Source organism: Malaclemys terrapin, chromosome 11, assembly GCF_027887155.1.
Source record: "Malaclemys terrapin pileata isolate rMalTer1 chromosome 11, rMalTer1.hap1, whole genome shotgun sequence".
NCBI lineage: Eukaryota > Metazoa > Chordata > Testudines > Emydidae > Malaclemys > Malaclemys terrapin.
Window position 1 is genome coordinate 2,492,204 of NC_071515.1, and position 17,895 is coordinate 2,510,098.

General features: G+C 44.1%; 1 protein-coding gene across 5 annotated transcripts in view; it reads right to left on the reverse strand.

Moving 5' to 3' along the window:
- The window catches only part of PCNT (pericentrin), a 230,759-nt gene that overhangs the window by 202,119 nt on the left and 10,745 nt on the right, over positions 1-17,895 (reverse strand). For all 5 annotated transcript variants that reach the window (XM_054043682.1, XM_054043685.1, XM_054043684.1 and 2 more), the window contains exon 2: positions 4,192-4,398. In XM_054043682.1, coding sequence (XP_053899657.1) covers positions 4,192-4,398 — 207 coding nt within the window. The remainder of the gene's footprint in view (positions 1-4,191; positions 4,399-17,895) is intronic.

Below are 17,895 nucleotides of genomic sequence, written 5' to 3' on the forward strand. Positions count from 1 at the left end.
GCAATGGTTTCAAGTTGCAGTGGGGGAGGTTTAGGTTGGATATTAGGAAAAACTTTTTCACTAGGAGGGAGGTGAAGCACTGGAATGGGTTACCTAGGGAGGTGGTGGGATCTCCTTCCTTAGAGGTTTTTAAGGTCAGGCTTGACAAACCCCTGGCTGGGATGATTTAGTTGGGGATTAGGTCCTGCTTTGAGCAGGGGGTTGAACTAGATTACCTCCTGAGGTCCCTTCCAACCCTGATATTCTATAATTCTATGATTCTAAGGTTGGAAGAGCATGACCTATTCATGCATGTGCTTGTTCTGTGCTAACAACTGTTATGAACTTGTGACAAGAAAAAATAAACCCTGGTGAGGTTTGAAGACCTGATCATCTGCCACAGCCCTTGTTGGAATTGTGGTGGTGTCTGGTAAGCTTATTAGCTTTTCTTTTTTAATACATATTTTTCTGTAGTGCTTTCACCTTAAGAATAAATGTGCTTGCTTAGAAAGAGCTATGTGGTAACTTCTAACTGTGGAAAATTAAGCTATTTATAACGTCTGAAGAGAAAAGCAAAGCAGGACTGTTTGTGAATTCCCAGCAAGTTGAAATGCCCAGTGTGTGCAGGGAATTATGCAGCCTGGAAAAAACTCAGTCAGACAGGAGAGTTGTGGGTCTCTACCCAAAGAGAGGTTGTGACCAGCGACCTAGGGGAGCCAGTTGAGGTCACTCAGTTAGGGTGAACTGCAAAGAATGGGGCAGACAATCCCCAAAGCTGGTGGATATTCCAATGCTTAGATTTACCAACCCAGCACAAACAGCTTCTATTATACCTCACTGGATACTCGGAACACCACAGTTCCCTTAAAGTAACCCAGCCTCAGGCCTCCACCTAGACAGCGAAGTCAGGTATGATGAGGATTTCTGAAAATCTTAATCATATAAAAAAGGTTCTACCAATCCCAAAGGATTGGACACATTACCTACAGGTTAATGAATATTCCAGACCTTTCCTAAATACACGCATACAGCCCATTCTTATTTACTAAACTAAAATTTATTAAAAAAGGGAGATAGAATTGTTTAAGAGAACAGCATACATACAGACATGAGTCAATCTTGAGATTCAGATTCACAGCAGAGATGGTGAGCTTTGTAGATACAAATAGTTCTTTCAGAAATAGTTCAAAGCTTATAGTCCAATGTTTATATTTCAGGGTGGTCCAGTCAGAATTGGGATCTCAGTCCTTGTGCCTTAGGCTTCCCCTGCATGAAACCTCAAGCAAGTCTGAGATAAAGAGGATTGGGACCCAAAGATCTTTTATTCAATTCCAGGCTCTCTTTGAGAGGTCAGAGTCCTTAGTCAAACAACAAGTACTCATGTGGACTTTGAAGTGGCCCCATTTCCTAAGCATAGCCAGTAATTATTCACACCGATTAACACCAGGCAATTGCCTGTTTTTCTACCATTCGCAGATGATTTGATATACATTTCAAAGAGATGAATACAGCAACATTCTGTGTTTACAGTTCATTTAAATGTTAAGATGTTCTTTTGATCTCTGAATTAACAGAATACAGCATAGACAGGGACTGTTTTGTTGATTTTTACCAATATATATGTACCTACACAAAAACACAAACATTATCTCCCCATATGTTTTTAAGGGTTGAATTTGAGTCATTTATCCTGCAAGATGCTTAACCCTTTCTGGTCATGCATCACAGAGGTGATAGCTGAGGAGCGTGGAGCCTAGTGTGTGTACCCTTGCTGGACTACAGAAGGGGAATACAGGTGCAGTTGCCCTGAACTGTGACACACTTCTCATGACAAATCCACTTGCCACTGATCGTGTTCCTCCATTAGCTGGAGTCTAATGCTGCTTGTGCAGATGTTTTTCTAATCAATATTCCTTCAGAGCAAATGGAAGTAAATTCTTCTTCCTGCAGAATTAAGAGTTTATCCTGAAATTCTCCCACTTTATCCCACTGGATGTAGTTATAATTAGCCAGCATGGCTTGATAAATCAAAAATCTGACCTGAAGGGAAGCAGAGTAAATCTTTGTCCCGAATAGATCCAGGGCTTTTCGGTGTTCTCTCTCCCTGCCTCAGGTAGATCTCAAAGCCTGCCTGGATTTTTCATTTACCACAGTGACTACCAATAGCAATGGAGCCAGACAAGTATAAAAATACTCAAATACCTATGAGAGGCTTGATATTTCCAATCAGCCCACTTAGAAGTTACTGTTATAAAAGCCTGTGTTGCCCTCAGTTTGTTAGCTGGCTCAAGAATGCCCAATTAATGGATAAGGCTACCCTATTTTTGGTAGAAGGCTGCAGGATATCAAAAAGTTTATATAAAACTTTTCCTGCAGTATTTCCAGAGGAATTTCTAATGTTTCTGCCATCCTCTTTAACCGTTCTTCAGAAGTCTTGAAGTCATCTACTGCCGTAGGAACAAGATACCACAGCGTCATCAGACGGTAATGAAAACTGTCTAGCTACAAAAGGTTCATCCTGAATCTACTCTTCCTCTTCTTCAGAAAGAGGTCGCTGTGTACCCAATACTGTAGACTTTGGGAGGAGAAGGCAAAGAAAAACTCTCTCTGAGGAAATCTACCTCCTGAAGTGGAAAGAGAAGGAAAAATTGTTGACTTGGATTGTACCAACATGGCTAATAGGCCAGGATTGATATCATATGGATAAGGCATAGCATTCCAAGGTACTGACATCCACCCAGGTAACGGAGTATCATGCGGTGAACTCCTAATAGTGTAGTCCAGGAAGAAACATTCTTATGATGTTTAGAGCCCTTAGCAGATATTGGGGAAGGCTCCAGGCAAGATTCCGCTGATGAAGATGACAAACAGTCCTCTAACACAGAGACTACTCAGAAGGTGCAACTATCTGTTTAGGGGAAGAAAGCTTACCAACATCTGTAGCAGCAGGCCATAATTAGATTTTCATAATGGTTTCCTGGGCTCCTATTGCACTGGAGATTTTTGGGAAACTAAGGTAGGAAACGCAAAAAAGAGAAGATTCTGTAAAAAAGAGAAGATTCTGGCTCTTGTATAATCATGATCTACTTAGGGTTTGTAAAAGATGCTCAGATAGTGCCCTGAGAACTGAGTGAGAATCTGAAGTCTGTGGCGCTGATTTCTTTGGATGCCAAATCCCCGGTACCAAGCATTTTGATGTATGGGGATGTTTCTGTTCTCCAGTACCAATTGTGTGGCACCCAAAGTAAAGTAAGTGCAGAAAAAGCTCTCTGGACTGGTATCAATTCAACAGCCAGCATTACTGAATGTGGCCTCCATGCCACCAGAGTACTTTGGTGCTTGCTTCTTATGCAGTACCAGGGATTCAGGCATCTTCTTGGTACTGAATTTTCTCCCACAGGCAAAAGGGGTCTTTGACTATTCCACTGGGACCTTCTTCTGAAGTGGCAAGTTCCTGTCAGATTTGAGAGGCCTCTTTGCACCTTGATGGCTATGAGGGATTTCGCTTACCTCCAGAGCACTCAAGGCATGGCTCGAGCAGGAAGGGGCTGTGGTCCCCACTCTCAGAATCTCTAAGTTAGAAGCTGCTCTCATGGATTTCTCTATGAGGTAAATCTTGAGCCTGGACTCTAGATATGTGTGTGTGTGTGTGTGTGTGTGTGTGTGTGTGTGTTTTAATACCTTACAAATAGCACACTTAGAAGTTACATGCCTCTCCCTGAAACAATATAAGCACACATCATGTCCATCTTCCAACAGAATAATTCTTCCACACAACCAACAAGCTCTGATGCCTAGTGAGGATGGGTGACGCAAATAGCCAAAGCCCAGTACAACTACTTATTACCTACAAACTACTTTTTTTTGTAAACCAATGGGCAACAAAACAAGACTAATAAACCTAAGACTAATTATTACAAAATTATGTAAGTAAGAAGTAGGGACATTAAGAGCTTTCAGCTTTCTCTCAAGGCAGTCAGCAAGAACTGGCTGGTGGCCAAGATCAGTCTGCCTTTTATGCTCTTGGGTGAGGGAAGTGCATATAGGGTGCATGTCGAAGCCCTAGTGAACACTGCTAGAGAAAAGCTTTCCAAACTTCTGTATAGAGAGCATAGACACACCATGCATGGCATCCACATACATGGGAACTCAAAACAGGATCTGTTAGTTGCAGACAGATTTAGATGAAACATGGTGAACAGTAAGACTTACCTTACTCTCAGATCTTGTCTCTGTCTCTTCAGTCTTACTCTCTATACTTATATTAAGGTCTGTAAGAACATCAGAATCCTGGGCCACTATAACGCACTCTTCCTTTGGAATGTTTTGCATGTGGTCAGACGAGCCCTTCCTCTTCGCCGCCTTTTTCTGCGACTGCGTGTTGTCACTTTTTGTTTTTCGCTGTCTGAAGTGAGCAAGCTGTGCAGGAAAGATTGAAAGAGATAAAGGGAGAGGTAAGTGAGGAAAAGATAACAAGACCACAAGATTAACACACTCATGGATAACAAAGAATCTCTTGATCTGACAAAACATGCACGTCTATAGAGAACCTGCTTTATCTTCCTTCTTATTGCACATTTAGTTTCTATCTAGGCAGCAGCATAATTGACAAAAACACAACAGTTAGACTCATTTCAAGAAAAGAAACAAATTTTTACTAATAGTTTCCTAATTGATATTTTTCATGTTGAAATAATCCAGAGTTACAGCCAGATAAATTAGTAAGAGACTAAGTGTTGTCCATATATTAGAACCAATAAAAATGAGACAGTCTTGAAGTCTCTCTGAGAGTACTACAGAAAGAAACATAGCCTCTTAGAAAAATATCTTAAAATATCTTAGCCACAGCAAATACAAAGACAAGAACTGAAAAAGGTGAGTCTTCTTGCCCTTCCCCTCCCAACAAGAGAATATATAGCAAAACTTCCCAGACAGAAAGCAGACTGAGGTACATAAATAGAAATTTAATTAAGCCAAGTCATTTTAATTTCTTCTGTTGAAGAATCAGATGCTCTACTTTATCAAACTAACACAGCCCAATGAAGCCTTTGGGATTTCCAAATAATGTCACCCATCAAAATCTACTACCCATCTTTCCTCAGTACCTTAAACAGCTTAAAGAGGATTACAGTATTTTAAACTCTAGCACTGTATGTAGGCAGCAATTCCAACCAACATCTCACTCAAAGCATAAGACCAGACATTCTTCTAATAGGGAAAACCCGTCACCAGTGTTACAGCCATAGGTTATCAACCACACAGGTAAAATACCTTTATTATTATATAAGAAAATCTATTCAAAATCATAATAGGATGTAGAAATCTGAGAATGTAGAACTACTGCGTGCAATCTATACAAAATTCAATACCTGAAATAGTTTGTTTTTGCTGTGGTAAAACTCTACTGAAAGAAGCAAGATTGCAGTTTTCATTTCACTTGTTTTGGGAAGTGTATTTACCTTTAGAATTTTCTGAAATAAACTAATTCCTTATTTTTCAGATCTACAGCAACTTGTGTAATGATAGATTACGTAACAGCAGCTGTGCAATTGCACACTTGTTCTATACTAGATGATCTGTTTAAAGTGCTTAAGACCATGTCCCTTTGCTAAAGAAGGAATACCAAACACCTCCCTACTCTTGAAGTGTTTATGCAGGCCACTTGATATGTTAAGATTGTTAAGATTGGTCAGAATCTTTTAAAAAGAGTGAAATCTTAAAGTTTCTAGCACCTATATTTCTTAGATCAAATGGGAAGATTAACAGATGCAGTGTTGTCTTCCTGAGTCAGCAGAAACACAGCCTTACAAAAAAAAAAAGTTGTAACTGAGGCCATGTCTGCACTTACCGACGATCGACGCTGCTGCGATCAATGCAGCAGGAGTCGATTTAGCAGATTAGTGAAGACCCGCTAAATCGACCGCAGAGTGCTCTCCACTCAACTCCAGTACTACATTAGAACGAGAGAAGTAAGGTAAGTTGATGGGAGAGTGTCTCCCATCGACGCAGCATGGTGTAGACACTGCAGTAAGTCAACCTCAGCTACATCAACTCCAGCTACATTATCGTAGCTGGAGTAGCGTAACTTAGTCGACTTATCCCAGCAGTGTAGACAAGGCCTGAGATGCAAACACCATTCTTCACAATTTAGTGTTAACACTAGACCCTAATGATGCTGCGTTGCATACCAACAATAGCTACTGCATTGCTGATTAATTCAGCAGACAGAATGGGGAAGGGGGCAGAGGGAAGCCTACAGAGTAAAAGAGTAATGGAACTAGGGGTTGCTGCAGGGAGAGGGAAAGGCAAAGAAAGAGGAGCGAGAAACAGGAGGGCCAGAAAGGAGAATCAAAGGGCACAAAGAGTGGTAGTTCTAAAGGTGGGGAAATGATATCAAAGTGAGGTTGAATAAGACAATAAAGTACTTAAATATTAAAAGTTTAGCTACCACACAAAGATTATATTTGACTTTGACTCCTGATCTTTGTGCAAATCTCACATTTACATCAGTGGGAGAGCCACATGCACTGCTCATTATCAAAATTGTAACTTGGTCCACCAGTTTAAATGTATTTTATTAAAAAAATACCACACAAATACCAGTGGCTATACTTGAGCTCCAAGTGACTACATAAGGGACAGGAAAAGATGTCTACACAAGAGAGCCTACAAATGCACAACTATGTCAGCATAGCCCCATAGCGTAGATGCAGCATAGACCAACCAGAGTTTTTCTGCCAGTGTAGGAACATCACCTCCTGAATGACTTTAGCTATGCCGATGGAAGCACTCTGTCAGCATAGTCACGTCGACTCTGGGAGTTTTGTTGGCATAACTATATCGGTCGGGGTGTTTTTTTCCCACACTCCTGACTGACACAGCTTTGCTAATGTAAGTTTTAAGTGTAGACCAAACCTGATATTTGTTGGGTGCAGGTTTTATGGACTCTGAAAGACCCTCATAATTTGTTGGGTCTTTGGGTGGCTGAAGCTTTGTTTGGTTTTGACTATAGTGGAGGAGGAGAAGAGAGAGAGGGCATTCTGAGGGAGAAAGTTGGAACTTTAGGCTAGTGATGACAGACTCCTAGTGACTGAGGGGGAATTGCCCTGGATTCCTAATGGTTAAAAGTAGTGAGTGTTGCTGTGGGGAAGCAGAGAATGCAGTGTGTGTAAAATTTATTTTTGTGTACCTTGTGGCATAAAATTATGAATGTAAAAAACCTACTTTTGTTAATATTCACAATACTTTAAACACATTACCCAAGACTGACACTGCACCCCATATTCTTCATAAAGATATGATATGATGATATGATTATGGCATAACTATGATGATATCTTACATGACCTATCTTGGATAAAATACATTGAAAAGGTTATGATTTACTGAATAGGATTATCCTATTTGTATGCATGTATCATTTTTGTATCTGAAGTTAGGAATATTGTCTATATCTATTACAAATGTGTTTACACATGGGGAACGCCCACTAGGAAGAATGCACTCAGTCTAGATGACTGGCTGGGAAGGGCCCATTCAGGTTAAAGGGCCATTAGGAGAAAACAATAGGCCTTAGAAGAAGCTTATCTCCCACTTGGGGGAAGGGGGACCCTTCCTGAGGACACTACAAACTGCCTCTGACTCATGGCTGCTATGACACTACAGCCACATGTGACCAGGTCACCTGGCACTGGACTCCATCTTGGGATACCAGTGTTTTCCCACTGACTGGCATGGGACCCAAGCTTTGAAACCAAGGGTTCCCGCTATATGCAAAAGTATATAAGGCGGTGGAGTGACATCATTGTGGTTCTTCACTGACTCCCTGACCAAAGACACTCCTGGAAACACCTGAGGAACAAAGACTGAACTGGGGGTAAGTGCTGGACTCAGGCTGAAGGGATTTTTAGCCTGTGAATGAAACACCTGGGGATTCCAAGCTGTAAGTTAGTGCAGCTCACCCCTTAAGAGCCTGCAGCCTACTTGCATCATCATTTAGGGTAAGAATTTACTATTCATATCCAATCTATGTAGTATATTAAGCTTAGTGTGCGTGTTTTGTTTATTTGCTAAGTAATCTGCTTTGATCTGTTTGCTATCCCTTATAATCACTTCAAATCTATCTTTTGTAGTTAATAAACTTGGTTTTGCTTTGTCTAAAACCAGTGTGTGTGGAAATCAACTCGGGGCAGAAAGCTGTAGTATATTTCCTCATCACATTGCGGGAAGGAGTGAATTTCATGAGCTTACACTGTACAGTTCTCTCTGCCGTGCAAGATGGTATAATTTGGGGTTTTACACTCCAGAGAGGAGGTGCATCCCTTAGGAACTGGGAGTGCCCTTGCTGCGCCTCCCCACGCAGAGCTGATCACAGCATCTGTATGTAACTGCAGCTGGGTGTGTCCCTACCTGTATGTGTGCTGGTAAAGGGCAGGCTGGAGCCTGGGAGAGGGCTTGGCAGGCTGGTCACAGCAGTACAGTGTAAAGGGAGCCTAGGTGGGTCGGGGGGAGGAGGGCTCAGTGGTACACCAATTTCAGGTGGCACTCAGGGGGAACCCGTCACAAAGACATTCACGTCTCAGAAGACATGTTGGCAGTTCTAGTGTATTGCGTTATTCACTTTACAGAGGAGACAGAAAACAAGCTCCCAGAATAGTCCAAGACCATGATGTCATCATGTTTGTGCAAATGAAAATTAGTTAAAAACTCCCACTTATACAATTTGAAAAAATATACAGTTACATAAATGGAAACATGAAATTTGAAAGCTCATTAGACATGTAAATCTGCAAAGTATTATTAGTAACAAAAGGGAACGACAAGGAGTCCAGTGGTTAAAGACTATCAGATTTATTTGGGCAGGAGCTTTCGTGGGTAAGCTTGAAGCTGAAGGCTTTTTAAAGTAAGCGAACTCTTTTTATTCATAGTTAAAGATAGAAGAGAAGATTTGGACTGGCAGTACCAAAAAAAATAATAATAAATACTCAAGGAAGGGCACCAAAGCTCATGCTGTTGTACCAGCATTGTTTTTCTAAGTAAATAAGACACCATATTTTGGAGGTAGATCCAAAAGTGTATTTAGGACCACACTGCTAGTAGGATATGGAGTTAATCTCTGACGAATTTAAATAAAGGGATGCTGTTAAAGTATAATGTTTCAAATTTGGATTAAATGAAAAACTGCACATTCACAGTACTTTACAGCTAGTTATCCACTGGATCTGAGTTTTTCAAAAAGTAGGGATGCCATGGATTTGAAATTAGTTAACCTTCTGGCTAGTAAACTCAAGGTACTTGCTGTTTTGTCAAATGCATGTGTATACATAATACTTTCCCCCATTATGTTGTTGCAGGTCTGAAATTTAGCATTCTTGTAAACACAGCTGCAATTTACCAAACGAGAACAATTTACCAAGATTTGTAGTGGATTCTCCATCACTGGCAATTTTTAAACCAAGATAGGATGTTTTTCTGAAAGATCTCCTCTAGTTCAAACAAGATTTATTTTGGGAAAGTTCTATGGCCGATGTTAAACTGGAGGTCAGTCTTAATACTCACAACAGTCCTTTCTGGCCTTGGGAAGCACAAATCACTGATGTGAGTTCCGGGGGTGAGATGAAGGTTGGCAACAGCTGGTTTTACTAATGGTGTAACAGATTGCAGAAACTGAAAAATTAGGTTTTGGTCTATTTTTGTCAAGTGAAAAAACAAAACTAGTTTTGGTTTTTGTCTCCAGGGTGAATAATTTGTGTCAGCAAGGATTAATTCAATGGAAACGCAAGATATGTGTAGACATCTAATAGCACATTTTAGTGGATGGTGAAATCTTGTATCAAATCCAACTAGTTATAAAAACTTAACACTTTTAATAGAATGATTCCATGATTATAAATTATACCACAATTTTAAAAGTGAGTATGAATCAATTTTCTAATAATATGAAGAATTTCTAGAGAATAATCCTGGTAATAAAGCACTTGTCACAAGAATAGCAACTCTCCACTACATTCTCCTATGTGTTTCCTGTCTGGGAAATGAGTTACAGAGAAGATACCCCAGCTCAATAACCAATGAGTTTGCATTGATGCATTTTCCTTAACTGCTTACTTACGAATTGTAAGATAGAATATAAACTAAATTATTCTGTTTATTTTACTTTTCTTTAAACGGCCTCTCCAGATAAATAATGGATCCTGGAATTGATGAGCTACTAAGCCTTTAACAGCTAGGTTACCGCTCACCATACAATGCAGGTCAGCACTGACAGTCATTACCATTTGATGTCTGATTTCTGACCTGTGTGAAATGAACTTTTAGCTTCCCTATTTTCATGGACAGGATTGCACATGACAAATTATTGTCAGTACTTGCATTGTTGAGAATCTCAACAGAGAGCCAAGAACTGAATGGTCTGTGGAGTCATACTTTCACTGCTAGAGGATGTGGATTTAGGCATATTACTCCAACAATGTGGAACTGAAGTCTTTGCTGTGCAAACTAACAGTAGACTTCACTTTCTGTTTCTGTCAGATATAGCATTACAGTTCATTTAAAGAAGCTGAAAGCACTTTGATAAATTGATTAAAAGGTGGTCAGATTTCATGGTATAGTAATTTTTGCAACTGCCCCTGTATCCTTTGCTGAAATACCACATGTAAACTTCCTACCAGAATACACCTCAAAGTATCACAGTAGATACTGCCAGATGGCCAACAGCACAGGAAGCAGGCCTAGGCTTCCCTCTCTAGTCCATCAGTGAAAATACAAGTCACAAGGCTGAGTTGAAATTATTGGCATTTACTCTCTAAAGGCATTTACTCTCTCAAGGTCCTTAACTTAGGGCATGTCTACACTTGCAAAGTTACAGCGCCAGCTGACAGCTGCCTGCGCAATAGCGTGTTCACATTTGTGGTGCTATTCGGAGCGGTGTACTCTGGGCAGCTATCCCACAGAGCACCTCTTTCTCTTTTGTCACTAAGACTTGTGGGAAGGTGGAAGGGGTCGTGGGGCATCCTGGGTCCTGTCCCAATGCCCCGTGATGCATTTTTTCACATCCCAGCAATCCCTGTGCTTCCATTCGCATCTGGCGCCATCTTTCAACGGTTTGTGTACTGTGCGCCCTATCCTGCCTCTTTCTCTGTGCAGGAACGGATCCTGAGCTGTTGACCAGAATGCTGCTCACACTGACCAACACACCACGAGTGGCAGTGGAGTCATTCCTTAAACTACAGAGGCAAGAGGAGTGTGACGTTGATGTCGCCACGCATACCAGCTACGACACGAGATTGCTTGTGGCATTCACGGAGGTGCTGACCACAGTGGAACTCCGCTTTTGGGCTCGGGAATAAGCCGAGTGGTGGGATCACATCATGATGCACATCTGGGATGACGAGCAGTGGCTGCAGAATTTTCCCATGTGGAAAGCCACATTCCTGGGACTGTGTGATGAACTCGCCACAGCCCTGCGGCGCAAGGACAACAGAATGAGAGTTGCCCTGTCGCTGGAGAACCACGTGGCGATTGCACTGCAGAAGCTGGCTACTCCAGACTGCTACCGAACGGTCGCTAACCAGTTCGGAGTGGGAAAGTCGACCGTTGGGAGTCGTGTTGATGGAAGTGTGCAGGGCCATTAAATCGCATCCTGCTCTGAAAGACCATGACTCTGGACAATGTGTGAGACATTGTGGATGGCTTTGCACAAATGGGCTTCCCTAACTGCGGAGGGGCGATAGATGGCATGCACATTCCAATTCTGGCACCAGACCACCTAGCACATTAATCGCAAGGGGTATTTCTCAGTGGTTTTCCAGGCGCTTGTGGATCACCATGGGCGTTTCACAGACATTAACGCAGGCTGGTCTGGAAAAGTGCATCTTTTGGAACACTAGCCTGTTCAAGAAGCTGCAAGCAGGGACTTTCTTCCCGGACTAGAAGATCACCATAGGGGAAGTCAAAATGCCCACTGTGATCCTGGGAGACCCCGCCTACCCCTTAATGCCATGTCTCATGAAGCCATACACAGGGCAACTTGACAGCAGGTTCAACAACAGGCTGAGCAAGTGCAGAATGATTGAGTGTGCATTTGGCCATTTAAAAGCGCGCTGGCGATACCTGTATGGGAAGCTGGACATGGCTGATGATAATATTCCTATGCTTATAGCCGCATGCTGTACACTCCATAATATTTGTGAAGGGAAGGGTGAAAGCTTCACTCAGGGGTGGACTGCAAAGGCTCAGCGTCTGGAGGCTGAGTTTGAATAGCCAGAGACCAGGGCTATTAGAGGGACACAGCACGGGGCCATAAGGATCAGGGATGCTTTGAGGCAGCAATTTTATACTGAAAGCCACTAATATTTATTGCTGTGCTCTGGATTGCAGTGCTTGTAATGCTAGGAAGTGATTGGTGCACATGATGCAGGAAGGGGCCTTAACATAATTGTATGTTGCTTTGCAGTGCTCTTTTTCCTTTCACTTAATAGAATAAAGATTGCTTTCAAACAAACAATTATTTTATTGAAAGACAACAACCAGAGGAGAGGGTCAAACAAAAAAACAAAAACAAAAAATCAGCAGCAGGGAGGGTGTTGGGGGAGGGAAGATCTCAAGAGGAGGAGGGGTCCCGGGATGGCTACAGATTTGTGCATATCCAGGAATCATGCCCAACCTTCTCCTTTGGAGTACGATGCAGCGGGTGCTGTACTTCAACAGGGCCAAACTGCAGAGGGATAGGCGTTGAGTGCAGTGAGTAGTGGAAGTCCACACAGCTGGACTGGGAGGAGTGAAATGCTGTGGGTAGAGAGTGGAGCCAGGAGGTTGACAAAAGTTGGTTGGCACACAGGAAAGAGTTTTGCGACAGCGGCTGCAGGGGAGGGCGGGTGCGGAGCTGCTTGGTTTGAAGAGCTAGTAACGCCTGGAGCGTGAGCATTGGCCTGCTAAACACAGGGTGGAGTTCAATCCTTGAGGGGACCACTTAGGGGGAATCTGGGGCAAAATCAGTACTTGGTCCTGCTAGTGAAGGCAGGGGGCTGGACTTGATGACCTTTCAGGGTCCCTTCCAGTTCTATGAGATAATAATATATGGAGATATACCTATTAACTATTATTATTATAACTGTTAAGAGCCTCTCCGTGGCTTCTTTCTGGTGTGCCGCATTCTCCTTTCGGTCCCTCTTCTCGCTGTCCTGCCACGCCTTCAATTCCTTTTTCTCAGCAGCAGAGTGCATCATAACCTCACGCATAAAGTCCTCCTTAGTTCTTCTTATATGCTTGCTAATTCTTCACAACCGTTCTGCCACTGATAACAAAGAGGGAGGCTCCCAAGGTCATCTCTGTGAAGTTTAAATGCAACATTTGAAAGAAGCAGTATTGTTTGCAACATAGACAACACTGTTTTACTGCTTTAAAACACAGCCAGTACTCATACACTTGACACTAACTGGCTGACCCCAGAAAGCACACAAGCCACAAGACCCCCAAAATGATGAGTAGTCGCAGAGGCAGGGTAAATCACTGCACCCTGCTGTACACTGGGCATGTGGCTCTTGGGCGCTTGGGGAGAGGCAGCACTGTTGAGTGGGACTGATAATAATTCCTGTCCCCACACTTTCCACAGGAGGTGATCATTATGGAAGATACCTCACTGCTGAGGGTGAGCAGGGAATCAAGGGAGAGTCTTCTCCAAGCCCGCAGCTTCCTCCCTGACCCCTATGCAGCTAGCCTGTGTGCAGCAATGGTCTGTCGCCGTCCCCCCCATGATGGCACAGTGGCGCAGGAAAGTTACCATTAATGGGGCAAGAAACAAAGCAGCTCTGCCGAGGAACCTGCAGCAGAGAATTGCCCAGTATCTCCACAAAAGTTTCCTGGAGATCTCTGAGGGAGATTCCCGTGAAGTGCAGGAGCGTATCAACAGCCTGTTCCGCCACTCAAACTAGGCACGAGGTGGGAGACAAGCCTGCTTTCTGCAACCCTGCTGCCCCCAACAACTCGCTTCAGCAATTCCCAAAATCAGATCCCCTTTCCAGGGGCCTCCTCTCCTGTTTGCGCTTTGCCAAGATTCGACTGCTGTGTCTGGCGAGGCTCCTCCAGGATAGAAAAGAGCTCCTGACTGCATGCATCTCTGGCCTCTGAGTCATCCTCTGCCTCTGGGTCCCCCTCCCCTTCTTCATCCAAGATTTCCTCCTCCTGGCTCGGTCCACTCTCGACTGGCACGCGAGCCAACACAGTATCCACAGGGGCCTTTGCAGTGAAGGTGGGGTAACCACCAAGTAGCACGTCCAGGTCTTTGTAGAACCGGCAGCTCGTGGGTGCAGCACCAGAGCAGTGGTTTGCCTCCCGTGCCTTGTGATAGGCATTCCGCAGCTCCTTCACTTTGACCCTGCATTGCAATGTATCCCGGTCATGATCCTCTTCTATCACGCATCTAGAAATCTGTCCATAGGTATCATAATTCCAACGGCTGGAGCACAGCTGTGACTGCACTGCCTCCTCTCCCCAAATGCCGATGAGGTCCAGCAGCTTGGCATTGCTCCAAACAGGGGATCGCCTGGTGCGTGGAACAGACACGGCCGCCTGGAAAGATGCACTGAGACCACATCATGCATCACCGAGCAAACAGGAAGGGGACTTTCAAATTTGCAAAGGAATGTATGGGGTGGGGCTGACGGTTGGTCACCTGAGGGCAGGGCAGTAGAGTTCAAACTGATGGCCAGAGAGGTGAGAACAGACATTGTGGGACACCTCCTGGAGGCCAATCACAGCACTGTAATCATCACCATGTCTACACTGCCACTGCAGCACTGTAGCAGAAAGCTGTATGCCTCTCATCGGGGTGATTTTTTTTTAGAGCGCTGCATCTGCACAGTTTCTGTGCACTAAGTGGCTTGGCAGTGTTTACACCTCAGGAGTTACAGCGCTCAAAGTTGCTTTCTACACACAAACTTGCCAGTGTAGACGGGGCCTTAAAGTGTAAACCAAACAAATTAGCTTAGGCCATGGCTACACTTGCAGCTGTAGAGCGCTTTGGGTTAAACCAGCCTTTGGAGAGCACACTACGGAAAGCGCTCCAGTCTGTCCACACTGACAGCTGCAAGTGCACTGGTGTGGCCACATTTGCAGCACTTGCAGCGGCATTGGGAGCGGTGCATTATGGGCAGCTATCCCAGTGTTCAAGTGGCTGCATCATGCTTTTCAAATGAGGGGGTGGGGTGGGGTGGAGTGTCTTGTTTATATGTGGGGGGGGAGAGAGTGAGTGGGTTTTAGGAGTGCTGAGAGTGTGTCAGCACGCTATCTTGTAAGTTCAGATCCCCCTAGCCCCCGCCTCCCACTCACTCAGTAAACGTTTGCTTTGCCCCGTTGCAGATAAGCAGCCACTGTCTGAAATGGAGCTCTGAAAAGGCACTTCCGCATTCCTCAGCCGATTTCACAACAAAGAGAAGAGAGGCCTCTTGACTTAAGGGGATTATGGGATGTTTCCGGAGGTCAGTCAGAACACGAACTTAACTCCCCATTTACATTGGCCATGGGGCGTCTCAGCCAATAAGCAACAGCCATTATCCCTCTCGTGGAGGTGGAGCACCAGGAGTGCTCTAGCCAGGGAATCAGAGCGTTCTACGTGCCATGCCAGTGTGGACGGGGAGTAAGGTAGAGCGCTCTGGGAGGCTTTATTGCGGTATAAAGTGCCAGTGGAGCCAAGCCTTGTGTTATTGTTTTTTCAGTTACTAACCGGATTAAATTTGCTAGTAGAAACATAAGAACATAGCCAAGGCCCTGCATACTCTGCAGCAAGCGGGAAATTCTGCTACAAGGATCCTTGATTCTATAGCACTCTGGTGAAAATTCTCAAAGTTCAATGGCAGTTTTAGATACATTTTAATAATGATTTTTTTAAATCCACTATGCAAATGAATAATTCAATCATAACAGTAGTTCCTGTATTTGATATTAAATGTGTTTGTTTTATATTCTCCCCGCATTTTCAATGCCAAATGTTGTCATCTTGAATTTTCAAAGTTAACTAATTAAGACGAATGGGGCAGTTCACGCCTCTGAGCTATTACTTCAGGTGGTCTGCAAACTACTGGCCAGGTCTACATTCAAAAGTTAAGCCAACCCAGCCATGTCGTTCAGAAGTGTGAAAAAGCCACACTCATGAGCCCTGTAGTTAGGCCAACCTAACCCCCGTTGTAGACAGCCCTACGTACACGGAAGAATTCTTCCATCAACATAGCTACTGCCTTTCGGGAAGGTGGAGTCACTAAAGCAATGGGAAAATCCCTTCCGTTGCTGTAGTGAATGGCTATGCTGAAGCGCTACAGTGGCACTGCTGTAGCTATCCTGCTGTAGCATTGTAAGGGTAGGCTAGCTCACAAGAAGGTCTGGTCCACACAAGACTTAAGTCAACACAGCTCCATCAGCCAGCAATGTGAAAAATCTACACCTCTGACCAATGTAGCTAAGCTGACCTAACTCCCAATATAGATGCAGCTACATAATGGGAAAAATGCTTCTGTCGATGTATCTACAGTTGCTCGGGGAGGCGGTATTCTTACACTAACGGAAAACCCCTTCCATTTATGCAGGCTGCAGCTACACTACAGAGTTATGCCAGCATACCTACAGCAACGTACCTATGCCAGTATGGTCTCTGTAGTGTACACATACCCAAAGAAAGTGTTGCACCAGTTTACATCCATTTCAAGGTTACCTTTGTATCCAGGGGTGCTAGAAATATAATTTTTTAAAAACGATGCAATTTGCTGAATTCTACAGCAAGTAGTGAATTCCACAGCAAATGCTGTTGCCATGGAATCACTGAATACACAGGACCTTTGTTACAGCAGACTTTCCCTTTCACTTGTTTAAGCTTATCTGATGCTTCTTTTTAGACTTCTGTGATACTATAGAATCTTTCCATCACACTTAATAGACTATATTTATCGAAGTATTAACTGTGTGTGTTTTCAAAACTAAAAGTATTCTGCTATGATAGCAATACATCTTAAGTAACTTTGGCATTATGCTTGGAATCTAAGGATCTGGACTCTGGTGATGACTAAGATTACTTGCAATACTAGTGCTGTATGTTGGTATATTTTAATGCTGTAAGATGATTTTAATTCTTGAGTCCAGGAGCCTGAATTGCTTGTTTGTTACACAAGGATTTCCCCAGGAATTGCAGGGAATGTGTTAGGGAGATGCTATTAGAGAAGTTTAAAACCAGGTTACAGCTGGTTGCTGTTCCCTCTGCCACAAGAACAGGATGCTGAAGATATACATGCTGGAATACAAATCTAATCAAATGGCTGCCTTTCTATTAAAAACCCAAGAAAACCTCTAGACCAGCAGTGGGCAAACTTTTTGGTCCAAGGGCCACATCTGGGTATAGAAATTGTATGACGGGCCATGAATGCTCATGACATTGGGGGTTGGGGTGCAGGAGGGGGTGAGAGCTCTGGGGTGGGGACAGAAATGAGGAGTTCAGGGTGTGGGAGGGGGCTCTGGACTGGGGCAGGGGCTTGGGATGTGGGAGGGGCAGGGGAGGGCTCCGGCTGGGCGTGTGAGCTCTGGGCTGGGGCTGAGGGGTTTGGGGTGCAGGAGGGTGCTCCAGGCTAGGACTGAGGAGTATGGAGGGTGGGAATGGGATCAGGGCTGGGGGAGGGGCACAGGGGCATTGAGGGCTCTGTCTGGGTCTGCAGGCTCTGAGGTGGGGCTGGAGATGATGGGTTTGGGGTGCAGGAGGGTGTTCTGGGCTGAGACCGAGGGGTTCAGAGGGCGGGATGCGGATCAGGGCTGGGGTGCAGGGGAGGGGCTCGGCGGTACAGGCTCCAGGCGGCATTTACCAGAAGCAGTGGCATGTCCCCCCTCCGGCTTCTACATGGAGGCATGGCCAGGCGGCTCTGCATGCTGCCCCATACGCAG